This window comes from Theropithecus gelada, chromosome 1, assembly GCF_003255815.1.
Source record: "Theropithecus gelada isolate Dixy chromosome 1, Tgel_1.0, whole genome shotgun sequence".
In the NCBI taxonomy this organism is placed as follows: Eukaryota; Metazoa; Chordata; class Mammalia; order Primates; family Cercopithecidae; genus Theropithecus; species Theropithecus gelada.
Genome location: NC_037668.1, coordinates 151,261,306 through 151,274,515, shown reverse-complemented (window position 1 = coordinate 151,274,515; position 13,210 = coordinate 151,261,306). Strand labels below are relative to the sequence as shown.

At 42.3% G+C, this 13,210-nt stretch overlaps 1 protein-coding gene across 2 annotated transcripts in view; it reads right to left on the bottom strand.

The window, feature by feature from the left end:
- Nucleotides 1-13,210, bottom strand: part of PTPN14 (protein tyrosine phosphatase, non-receptor type 14) — a 205,396-nt gene that overhangs the window by 42,189 nt on the left and 149,997 nt on the right. For both annotated transcript variants that reach the window (XM_025390270.1, XM_025390280.1), the window contains 5 exons: nucleotides 11,593-11,663; nucleotides 10,402-10,489; nucleotides 5,760-5,848; nucleotides 2,814-2,901; nucleotides 1,592-1,674 (listed from right to left, as the gene is read on the bottom strand). In XM_025390270.1, coding sequence (XP_025246055.1) covers nucleotides 1,592-1,674; nucleotides 2,814-2,901; nucleotides 5,760-5,848; nucleotides 10,402-10,489; nucleotides 11,593-11,663 — 419 coding nt within the window. The remainder of the gene's footprint in view (nucleotides 1-1,591; nucleotides 1,675-2,813; nucleotides 2,902-5,759; nucleotides 5,849-10,401; nucleotides 10,490-11,592; nucleotides 11,664-13,210) is intronic.

Genomic DNA, 13,210 nt, shown 5'->3' with positions numbered 1-13,210 from the left:
TTCACAGAACTCCAGAGGGATGCCCCAGGCCATAACACTGTGCTGGGACGCTGAACTGGATATGGAATTTAATGGGAGTGTGTGTGTGTGTGTGTGTGTGTGTGTGTATAATTTTGAGAGTGTGCCCCAGGTTTTAATCAGGTAAGAGGTTAGGAACCTCTTATACTCGGTTAGGAAGAAGAAAGGAATGGTTATTACAGAAGCAGAATTGAGAAACAGAATTTCTTCTTAGTTTTCAGACTAATATGTGATGTTCACTAATACTGGAGGAAAAGACCACAAAAAAAAAAAAAAAAAGCACTCCATAAATTTGATAGTAAAACCATTTGCTGAGCTGTGCTTAAATCAGAAGACAAGAATAAAATCCAGTTCTCAGTTTTTAAATTCACCCTAGAGAAGTCAAGGATAGCATTCTTGTTCATGTCAAAGATACCCCGAGAAGTCAAAGGCAACAGCAGAGTAGAAATACACAGAAGTGACCTACCAGGAACCTGCTCAAGAGAATGGTGTGGTGGGGCACATGGGAGAATGTGTCCGGAAGAAACGTACAGTCGCTTCACTTGCCACTCCCCGATCAGGCCTTCTTCTGATTTACATTTGCAAACCAAGCGGGTAGGCCTAATACTATCAGACATACTTTCAGACCCCGACAGTGACCAATTGCAGTGACTGGCTTGAAAGAGCCTCCGTGGTGTGGAGAAAAAAGTCTGCCATGACCTGGCGCTCCAGCTATAAAGCGGCCGCGTTCTTCAGCAGGAACTACTCTAGGACAATACTCTACATACTCTCGGATGTGTCCACTGTGGGAGTGGAAAAGCAGTTCTTCTCTTGCATTTATAACCCTGACGCTCTTTGAAACAAAATTAAACACATTGGGCGCCCAAACCGCTGAATGTATTCGGCTGAGGAACGTCTTTTGAAGGTAACCAAGAAAAAGACAACGATAGAGTGAGCCCCAGCACGCTCCATCTGAGGTCAGGTCGCATTTAAGTGCCCTCATCACACGCCTCTTTATCATCTTTATTTCCAAATTAAATTAAAAAAATACACACGGATTTGTGACACCTATGAGTGTCTTCCACATCTTCCTCTAATTACCCTGGCCTCTCATTTACAGTCAGATGACATGACCCAGGAGAACGTGCAGGGTTAGCCAACTGTGCAAGCGACACGGGGCTGAGGATGACAGGAGCGTCTTCTCTTTCAAGCTAGCTCGTCACTCTGTTACCCACTTCTGAACACACTCCGCGTCTGACACGAAGGGGCACCCTGGCAAATTGGGAACTGCTCTGCTTCTCCAAACTCCTAGCAGAGGGTTGGAAAGGCGCTAATGCGGGCCACCCCATCCAGGCAGCCAAGCATTCACAGTCAATTTGTGAATTTTTCTCTCTCTGGGCATATGCACTACGCTAGACAGTCTTCATCATTAACGTTTTCATTCCTGCCCTGGCTTTAGCTTACTTCTTTAGCTTCTGCAAGGAACAAGGAAAAAGAGTGAATAGGAAAAGCAACCTACAGCACCCCAAAAAGACATTAATTTAGTCTGATAAAGCCATCCCGTTGAGGGGGAGGGGACTAAATGTTTACTTACTCAGTGCAGATTTTGTTTTGTTTGTAAAACTTGTGTCGTGTGGCAAACAACCGAGAAATATACTTGGCATTTTCGATATCATCCTTGGAAAAGAAGAGACAGAGAAAAAAATAAACATTAGTTGAATTAGTTATACATTTCATTAAGATTCTTCTGAGGAGGGACACATCCCTTCCAACCTTCATCTCAAGCACAAAATAATACATGGGCCAGCAAAGTAAACCAGCCTGCTGAATTTCAGCAGCAGCTATGCCTACAAAGCCTACCAAAGAGTGGCAGAACATGCCGTCTGCCAAGGAATCCCTATGTCCAAAGTGCTGGGGTTACACTGATGAACCGGCATGTCTTTACGTAATTCCCGACCAAGCGCTTTCAAAATAAATAACTGAATCAAGGCACAGCATAGAATAAACACCAGACTTCATTAAATAGGAGGCAGTGAGATGCCTTGGCTCTCGAGGAGGCACTTAACAGAAGGTCAGTAGCTTAGCTTACTTCAGATTAAGCTTGGGCTACGATGGGAAAGAAAACTCAGGTCCGCCAGCAAAAGCAAATGGAATGCAATAGAAGAATCAGGGGTCACTAGATGAGGGCTGTAACTAGAGTGCTGAGGAAGGCGGCACGCCAGACAATGTGATCCATCACACATAAGGCAGGTGAAGGGACCAGAGTCCTAGAGTCAAAAGTCAGCTTGGAAACCCTGTATTGTATTTTATTTTATTATTTTATTTTTTGAGACGGAGTCTAGCTCTGTTGTCCAGGCTGGAGTGCAGTGGCACGATCTCAGCTCATTGCAACCTATGCCTCCCGGGTTCAAGCGATTCTCCTGCCTCAGCCTCCTGGGTAGCTGGGACTACAGGCGCCTGCTACCACGCTCAGGTAATTTTTGTATTTTTAGTAGAGATGGGGTTTTGCCATATTGGCCAGGCTGGTCTCGAACTCCTGACCTCAAGTGATCCACCGGCCTCGGCCTCCCAAAGTACTGGGATTACAGGCATGAGCCACTTGGCCTGGCCGGAAACCTGGTATTTTAAACATGGGTATTTCATCACCACTATCCTGGAATGAGTAATGATAGCATTGACCAAGTATTAGAAAGCATCTCTTCAAGAGAATATTTACTATTTCAAGATAGGGACAGCAAGGAAAGGACATGAGGAGTTGAAAAGTCCAAAAGCCAGTGTCTTGTCAGACCCTGCCTCTGTTTGTCTGTTTTGCTTACCGTGTGAAAGAGGGCAGTCTCTTCTTTGTTGATGAGCTCCACTAGAATGGTCGACTTGTTATGAGTGATATTCCCCATGTCATTCCACCTGGTCAAAAGAAATGTCACTGTGAAAGATGTTCCAGGCATTTACGACACAGCAGAGGAGGGCTGTGTGCTGTATTTTTAAGTGAAATGTTCTTGCAAAGGATAAAAGTAAAGAAAATGCAGCACGTATCCATTCAAATAGCTAAAAATTCTACATAACATATGTCTAGATATTGCTATTTATAAATTATAGTTTTCTTTGTGACTAGCAATGAGGAAAATCTACAAGGGACTTTTGCTTCCCCCTCTCCCACTTTTTTCACATTTCCAAAGGGACAAAATATTTCCCATGACCACCACTTTTTAATGATGGAGAAGCATATATTATTAAAACGTCATGTGTTTCCAGGAACCTAAACAGAAGAATCCACATATTCTGTATTGCAATATGCACTACAGATTCATGATGCCACCTAAGAAAAAACACCTATTGAAGCAGGAATGACAAGAGAGATCTTTCAGACTATAGAATAAACTTTTTGACTTTTGGACTTAGTGTCAGCTCCATATGCCAGCCACTAAGTATATATTAATTGTCTGTTTCATGTGCCTACACTTTTGGGAACATACACACACACACAGAGTTTCCTTCCCTGTCTTCATGGAGACCTTATCTAAAATGAGATACACCAAAACAAGCACCAGATGAGGAAAGATAAGCTACTGCTTCCCACCCTACTTGGAACCAATTTCTAACCATCTTTTACCACTACCTACCCTTCACCTATAATTCCCTGCCACCGCTTTTTCACTCATATGATGCAACTGCTCATTAATACTTCTACCATCCTCTGTTTGGACAATAACTTTGTGACTCAGCTCTGGGAGTCACCTTCTCTAGGAATCCCTTCCTCATATCCCCCCTACCCACACGTGAGGAGAAGAGCCTGCTGCAGTCCCCTACCAGTCACCACATTGCATTACAATTTTTACTTCTGTGATGAGATCTCTAAGGAGACCAAGTAGACCACAGGCCCCATACCCAATGCAGGGATTCTGCCTTCTTCGTGTCTGTGTTCCAAGCACTGAATCGAGTACCTGGCACACAGCACTCAATAAATGTTTGCTAGAAGAATAAAAAGCAATAATATTGCCTCTCAGCTGTATAGAATCCGATTCTTACATCAAATCTCTATGGCAGCTATTTTTGCTCCTACTTTAAAAATGAGGCAATATAGACACAAATAAGTACCTGACTTAACAAGTTTACTCTGTACATCAGGGATGGATGAGTTCTCTACTTGGGGTTTCCAGCCTTTCCTCCAGTCATCATTCCCTTATATCAGTACCAAATGTTTTTAGGTGCCTCTGCTGGGGCAATACTCTCTACAAGTGCTGCACCCAGCTTGCTTCGCAACCTATAGTTCTATCAGATTACATCTACATGGACTCACAGCTACATGCTCCTTAGTGAAGGTCTCTAGAGATAAGAGATATTTGGTTTCGTCTGGCTTCATTCCTTCAAATCAACTGCTGAAATCCTAGATACACTTGGAGCCCCACCATATGACTTCATCTAGTGGTATAATTAACATGACGCTATAGTAGATGTGAATTCTCATCTCGTAGTGGTTTCAAGATAAATGAAAAGGGCCGGAAACAGTTTCTAAGGAAACTAAGCATAACCTGTGAGTGGCTTATGCTCATGAAATTTCCAAATTGCAATTTTCTTCTCTTTCACTTCAACAGCTGGTATGCAAGACTTGTGTACTTATCTGCTGTGCTGTAGGTTCAAAGAGAAACTGAAACATCATTTTAACTATGGAGAACTCGTAGGACACAATGCCTGGATAGCTTTGAATGGGTATAAAAATTTAGTTACAACTCTGCACATATTTACATATTTTCCTCAATTAATTTATACTTTGTGGCAGATATATGGAGCTGACACTAAGTCCAAAAGTCAAAAAGTTTATTCTACAGCCTGAAAGATCTCTCTTGTCATTCCTGCTTCAATAATGTCTCTATTTAGAGGGCAAGAGAATATCATAAAAACAATGACAGAGTGGGGATCTAGGAAAATAAAAGCCTATCAGGAAGCTTTTGGTTAGAAAATTGTCTCAAAATGGCCCTACTGTAGTTGCTGATCCAGAGAGTACATGGCCAGTTAAGAGTCACTTCCAGAAGGTGGGCTATGCTTGCCTCCAAAAGCTATCTTTGATAGTGTGCCCTGGATACACAGATCCGCCTATCAGACACACATACAAGAAAGCTGTTCTTCCAATCATGGGCCATGTTGCCCTTGTAAATGAAAGCTAGAACACAGTTTATCAGATCGTTGGCATTATGATAAAATCTATGAGCACCAATACAAAGCAAGCATATTGACGTGAAATGCAGGAGGAGATGGCTGCATCTCTACACTGGTACCTTTCCTGATAAATGGAAAAGAGGACTGAAGTGTCAAAATAATTAAAAGTACCAAAGCCCCCTAATTCATCATAATAAATAGATTACTTTTTCAAAACACATTTTTAAAAATAATCGCCTTTTGTTCACATAAAAATCAGTTTGCACTCTTGTGGCACAGGTGGTTCAGAACAATGGAAAGAAGTGTTTAGATTTAATGACTGACTGGAGAGCCAGTTTTCAACCAGACTCACGAAGTTTAGTTTCACCCTTGTAACTCAACAGGGTTTAACAATGTATTTCTTGGAGTCAGGTGGGAAGGGTTTCTACGAAAAGTGAGATGAATTTAACGCTTAAATCCTGCAGAGGGCTCACCTTATGTGAGCTGAGAAAAGTCAAATCTTATCCACTGTTTGGCTCTTAACTCATTTGGATGTTAATGTAACATTAACATTACAGTCCCTCAAGGTGAAAAAGAAAAAAGAAAAACAAATAAACGAATAAGACTACCTGTGTATTACTGCTTGTCTTCCAATTCTGTTCCTCACGAAAATCCCCATAAAGAAAATGCCAAGGTGTACACAGTTTCCATGATTGTCCTGGGTTAAGACCAACAAAAGATACTTGTGATGACTCATGTTCACGGCAACATTAGTCACAACAGCTAAGATATGGAATCAACCTGAGTGTCCATCCACAGATGAATGGAAAAAGAAAACGTGGTACATGCGTACAAGGGAGTACCATTCCGCCTTAAACAGAACAAAATTGGCATCTGCCACAATACAGATGGAATTGGAGAACACAATGCTAAATGAAATAAGCCAGGTACAGAAAGACAAATAACACATGTTCTCACTTATACGTGGAATCTAAAAATCTGAACTCATAGAAGCATATAGTATAATGGTGGTTACCAGAGGCTGGAGAATGGGAGGAATGGGGAGAAGATGGTCAAAGGAAATGAAGCCTTGTTAGACAGGAGGAGTATGTTCAATATATCATGGTGACCATAGCATAGTTAGTAACAATATATTGGTGTTTTGTTGTTGTTTGTTTTGAAACAAGGTCTCACTGTTGCCCAGGGTGGAGTGCAGTGGCATGATTTTGGCTCACTGCAGCCTTGACTTCCTGGGCTCAGACAATCCTCCTACCTTAGTCTCCCAAGTAGCTGGGACTACGAGCATGCGCCACCATGCCCCACTAATTTATTTATTTATTTATTTATTATTTATTTTTACAGACAGGGTCTTGCTATGCTGCCCAGGCTAGTGATCCTCCATCCTCAGCCTCCCAAAGTGTTGGGATTACAGGCGTGAGCCACTGCTCCCCGCAACAATGTATTGTATTCTTAAAATCACTAAAAGAGTAAATTTTAAGTGTTCTAACCACAAAGAACTTACTCCTCCTGTCTAACAAGGCTTCATTTCCTTTGAACATCTTCTCCCCATTCCTCCCATTCTCCAGCCTCTGGTAACCACCATTATACTATATGCTTCTATGATTTTAAGTGTTCTAACCACAAAGAAATATGTGAGGTAATACATATGTTAACTGGTTTGATTTAGCCACTCCACAATATACACATATTTCAAAACCCGTAGGCATCACATCCCATTTCTCACCCATGAGTAGAACGAATCATAGACAACATCATAGCAATAAAGTGAACAGCTATGTTGGGGTCAGGTCCTACAGGAACTCACCCACCACACATCCTAGTGAACTATATAGAGAGAGAGAGAGATTTTTTTTTTTTTCCTTTTTTCTCAATTTGTCACAACACATTTCCATTTTAAAAGAGAATCTCTGGATTTTCTCAGATTCATTGGGATTTGGATTTTCTCTTTCATGAACATCTATTAATGTCTTTTATTTTTTAACCTTACCAAAGTTCTTGTTTTTTAAATCATTATACGTGTAATAGTTTGAAGAGTTGAATATCCTTGAGGGCTTACTTAAAGGAAGCCAAAAGCAGACCTAGACTTACCACTTCCTGGGTCCAGAGGCTGAAACTTTCACCTCTTAAAGCCCTCGATGTGTCCCTTTGCAGCTCTCATCTCTGGCCCTTTCAGTGCAGAACGTCCCATTCCTCAGTGAAAGGATATTTTCTCGAATAATTACCTTTTGTTTCCCTTGTTCACTCTTTTTAGAACTCCCATTATTGAAATATTGGACATTCTGGACAGGTCCTCTAATTCTTTTATCTCCCGTCCCCGACTTACCATTACTTTGTTTTTTGGTGAGACTTTCTCAGTTTTATCTCCTAACCTGTCTATTAAGTTGTACACTGCTGATATCACATTTTTAATTTCAGAGTTCATTTTTGTTTTCTAAATGCATCTTTTTGTAAGTACCTTATTCCTTCAAGGAGGTAAAATTAAAAAAAAAAAATATCCTGAGGCTCACTGAATAGTATTTTGAGCAGGGGGTTCTTCTTCCTGTACAACATCTGCATCTGCCAGTCAGTCCACTGCTGTTCTTATGATGTTGATCTCTGTCATTCCTAGAAGGACACTGTGTAGAGTGATGCTTGACTGTCTGTTCGCATTTGAGAATCGGATGCTAAATGCTGGCTGGGAGCTCTCTAAGCACAGGAGGGGCTTATGGACTTCACTGGTGGGTGATCTGTTGAGCCCTGTCTTGGGGAACCCCAGATGTCATATTCTTATCTTCAGTCTGGCCTCTTGGTCCAGTCAGGTGCTTCCAATCTCCTGTCTGGGAAAGCATCACCTGGCTGCCAGGGTTATGAGAGCGGAGTGGGAACCAGATATCTAGTGGACAAACTGTCAGTCCCTTAAGTGAAATCCTGCTTTCCCATGGGGGAGGTCTTCTTTCTGGAGCAAGAGTGGGGCCATGCACAACTAGAACTAAGATGGAAAAGAAGGACTTCTACATTCCCTAGAATACTTGATTCCATTTAAGGTACAAAGAAGGCAGGGACCTCTTCTCAACTCACCCTCTAAAGCTTACATTCGAATAAGAGTCTTCTAACAGAGACAGAGAAAGAGTACAACCCCTGTTGGTCGCAAAGCAAAAAGAGTGTTGAGAGACAATGAACCGGCAAAGACAAAAGAGAACCGTCCCATAATGCTGATTCCAGGAAGTTGAAAAGTTAACAGGAGGTATATGTGAGAAAAGAAGATAGGAGTGGAATTAGAAAGAGAAGGTGAATTCTGCAGAAAGATTTCCCTGGGCACTTTACCTCCAGAACTGTAGGGATGCGGATAAGGGAAGAGTTATTCACCAAGATGGGGCAATGGCAAAAGCACAGCAGGGGTGCCTCTGGAAACCACTCTACCCAGTACGCTGGGGACACTGCACTGGTCAAAGCTTAAGGGCTCTAAATCCAACCTAGCAATGGATAAAGGCTCCAGACTCTGTCTTACCCATCCCAGAAGCACCCTTTGCCATGCCTATGTGCTCTGACAATACAGGACTGACTCAGGCAGTGCCCATACCTGTATCTGTGGAAGGAGGGGCAGACTTGTTGGGAAGTTGACTGGTCTTCTTCTACTCTTGAAAATTTTTGAGGAACCACTCATGGAAAAGCCCATGCTAAATTCATGTATTTTTCCTAGGATATATCATGACATGCTTTTATTTTGTCAATAAGAACCTGTACCAATCAAAAGAGAATCCAGTCCCACTCACAGCCTTTCCCTGCATATTTTCTTGTCTGCTTTTTTACTCATTGCAGAGCTGACCACATCACCACCCCCATTGGTACTGTTGCTCCCACCCCCATCCTTGGGTCACCAGGAATCATGCGGTCTATAGATGGTCACCTTAGATATGCACAGGTATGTGGGGAGAAAGAGGAAAAAGAGGCAGTGCAGCTCAGTTACCTGAGCTTGGCAATGAGTCAGAAGCGCCTATCTTCCAACTCAGAGGAAGGTATTATAACCCTTGTCGGTCCCACTAAAGAAAGAACATACTAGAAAGCACATCAGAACCAACCACAGCAGATTTCAACATATCCTCAACTGCCCCTGTTTTCCGCAGTCCACATTAAAAAACAACACAAGCAAATTGCCGCAACAAAACCTCCAACTTCCAGGGATTGAGAAGTCAGTTTTCTAGAAGTGGAGAAAAGTTTACTCTGATTTTTCAATGACCCAAAATATGACTATATATGGGGTGCAGAAATGTAAGTGGGATGCAGATGGCTTCATAAGGCATTATTGCAAGGAAAATGGATTACAACCCTATGAAGGGCAGCTATTAGAGAAGCAAAAGAAAATTAAACAAATCTAAAAAAGAGCCATTTAGCCCTTTCTGAAAGCTGCGGCCACCCTGCTCGATTCTACTTGATGCACATGGGCAGTTCTCATTAAGGCAAATTGCAAACGTGCAACAGAGGGGGAACTGAACACTTATAAAACAGCCAGTGGAGCCAGTCTGGAATGAAATGTTTGTGATGAAATTGCAGGCGTCTCCCAAATTGCTAAAATGTGCCAGTTGCTTTACGTTTCTGATCAATCTCCATTTTTTGTAAAGTTGGTCAGCAGAGAGCAGAAAATGAGTTTGGATGATGGGCTCAGCTCTGTAAATGACTACGCTCCATGACCCCCCCAACCACACCCACTTCAGGAGGTAGATGTGCTGCAAAGGATGTGATGTGCTGTAGCAGTTTCCTAGGCATAGTTTCCATAAAACACCAAAGGGGCTAGGAACCCACAATGGAGGGCCCTACAAAGCTGGAGAAATAAAACATGATTGTATACAGGGAACATTTCATTCTACCTCAATAACAATTATCCCTGTATTGGCTCAATGAAGAGAAAAAGAGAATAAGAAAAGTATTGGCTAGAGTCTTCATTAAGGTTTCACATGACATTGGCTGTTGACTTGTCCTGTTATAGGCCTAGAATATCAGCCTTGATACCTCCAAGGTGCCGAATTGGCTGATGCTTGCTACTCAATTAGATGGAGTGTCTTATTGAACTATTCTGCTGAGGACCATGGCAAACTTCAAAATGTCTTCGTTAAGAAAAGCATTTGTTTATCTATAATAAATTGGACTTGTCAACTAATGCTGCATAGTAAAAAGAAGGCCAAGTCATTCTGGCCCACTGCTATCAACACCGATTTTCCAAATGCCAGTACAGGTAAGAGAAGGTTAAAGCCAGCACAGGGCACAGCACGTTACCTTTACAGGGAAGATTTCCTGTCCAAATCCATCCAAACGTTCCACTTCATTGATGTACATCAGTTCAGCTTCTGCTGGCAGGATTCCACTAAAATCAAAATAGCATCGAAGGAAGAAATGGTTAAGGGCAAGCAGTGGAAGATCCCACTCTCCTGATGGCAAATTCCAGAGCTGTGGTTTAGCTCTAGTTTCTGGGAAGAGCAATCATTACCCAACTGTGAGGGTAGGGTGCATTACTAAGTAATTCATTAACATCTTTCCCAGTAGCCTTTTACTCAACAGGGAATAATAAGAGGAAGGTAAAGTATTTAATTAAGAGCCACAGCCCTATAAACATGAAATAATTATTCCAGACATCCCTTCGAATATGTTGCCTACTTTAAAAAGAAGTTATTTTTCTCTCATCTGGGAGAAATCTTCATTATGGGGAAAAAAAAAAAAAAGGAAAAAGTTTATAATGAGGATAATATTTTGGGAGTCAAATGGCCATGGCTCATGCCTATAATCCCAGCATTTGGGGAGGCTGAGGCAGGTGGATCACTTGAGGTCAGGCATTCGAGATCAGCCTGGACCACATGGTGAAACCCCGTCTCCACTAAAAATATAAAAATTAGCTGGGTGTGGTGGTGCATGAGCCTGTAATCCCAGCTACTCGAGAGTCTGAGGCATGAGAATTGCTTGAACCCTGGAGGTGGAGGTTGCAGTGGCCCGAGATCACAGCACTGCACTCCAGTCTGGGTGACATAGTGAGAATGTCAAAAAAAAAAAAAAAAAAAAAGCCATGACGAGAGAACTTAGGATCACTCCATAGGCCTTGATATCAAACTCTTGGTGCTTCCTTGAATTAAAGTTTCTCTCTTTTTCTTTCCTTCACCTGCCTACCACTCAACACAGCACTTTAGGTCTTCACTCTCTCAGCACAGGCTTCCTAGATTCTCTGAGGAAGGAAGGAAGGAAGGAAGGAAGGAAGGGAGGGAGGGAGGGATGGAGGGAGGGAAGGAAGGAACCGAGCAGTTTTCAAGTCGACATTCACCTTTTCAGAACAGAAGTACAGAGCTGAGTCACGTGGTGGAAGAAATACAAGTGTGTTGGCTCAAGCCCAGAGTTGCTGATAGGGAGATGGATGCCTCCTGCCCCACAGGCAGTAAACATCTGTTGTGCAGGAAGCCCCTTACCCTCTGCCTGCCTTACCTGTGGGCTTTGTGTTCTTGGGCTACCTTCTGGGTCAGCTCCTCCAGAACAGCCTCTTCCAGGGCCAAATCCTATAAAAATAGAAAGTGCTTAAGGTCACACGAGGGTGTGGGCATTTGCTATTTTGATTGCAAACCTTAAAAGCTCCCTTCCTCAGATGTTCCTGATTAGTCACATTTCCTCAATATCTCCTTTACTGCTGTAGAATTAAAGGTTGTAATTTTTAGATGTGAGTTATGATTTCTACTGTTATAACATGGCTCTCCATTATAACAGGTTATTTCCAGGTATATTTTGGGTTGCCCCCTAAGTTCTGTGGTGCCGGGGAATAGCTCTTTTCATTCATTCTTCTCTATCCGCCTGCTTCTCAGATGTACATTTATAAAAAATGCTTTGCATGTGCTTACATACTTCTAATGCTTGGGGTATAGGCCAATGAGTTCCCAAGCCATCATCCCTTCAAAAGTTGAGCCTAGAAAGGGACTGTGCCAGTCCTTTCTGTATACCAGGAAACGAATTCAAAACCGCTGAAGGCAGAGTAGGCTCATTCTGATGTTACTTGATGGTCATGGGGGCAGAGGAAGCCATGATGGCTAAAACATCTCCAGAGAGCTCTGTAAGGCAACAGGTGTGTAGCTCACTAGTCAGCTGAACCCCAGGTCCCTGAAACCCGCGATGTGCTGACTACTGTGGGCTCAGAAGAACCGATTACACACATCTTTTCCCAACTCCCCTTCCGAAACACCACGGTGGGAGGATTGACATCATGGAAATGGGCTTGCTAAACACTGGCCAGGGAAGCACTGCTTAGGATGGTGAGATGGAATCAAGAGGAATAATCCAAAATGAGCAGACCAAAGCAATTCATTCTTGAGAAGTCGATAGCGGTAGAGATTCTAGAGTTTGTCTCATGCCTGTGGTGGCCTGGGGCTCAAGTCCCAGGCCAGCTGCTTCTAGCTTTCCTGGGCAGCAGATCCCACATATTCCAGGCTAGTAAGCACCAAGAGAGGCACAGATGGGCACTGTTTTCCTGTGAGCTTCAGAGGGGATGTCAGAAGGAAGTCTGAGCTACACCCTGATGTGGGTACCATCCTACTAGGAAGGGACGTAGGGACTGATATTTTGGCAGAAATCATAACAAATGCCCCATTCCCTTGATTCTAAAATACGATTTATATAAAGATTTCATCTCCAATTTAACTTTTCATGGATGACAACACTACCCCTAAAAATGTACACCTCAAAACTGTGAAAAACATCCCATCTCAAATCGTTAAAATGTGAAAAATCAATATATTTTAAAACTGGAAAGCAAGGGCATAATTATATGCTAAAAATTCCATAGCTCTGCATGTCCTGCTAATTCTAGAGTTCATGAGAAACTTTAGAGCAGACAGGGAATTATGGCAGCTCTTACTTTTCACATAACTGATTAATTTGTGGTTTCCCATTTAGCCATCCATTGAAATGACTCAAGTTCATGATAAGAAATAAGCTCAACATTTTTAGTTTCATCTTGTGGAGTAACAAGGATACCACAAGACTTACAAAGTTAGCTATGTGTGTGCATCTAGGTATTGAGTAAAAACCCCATTAATTTTGAAAAGCTAATGAAGGG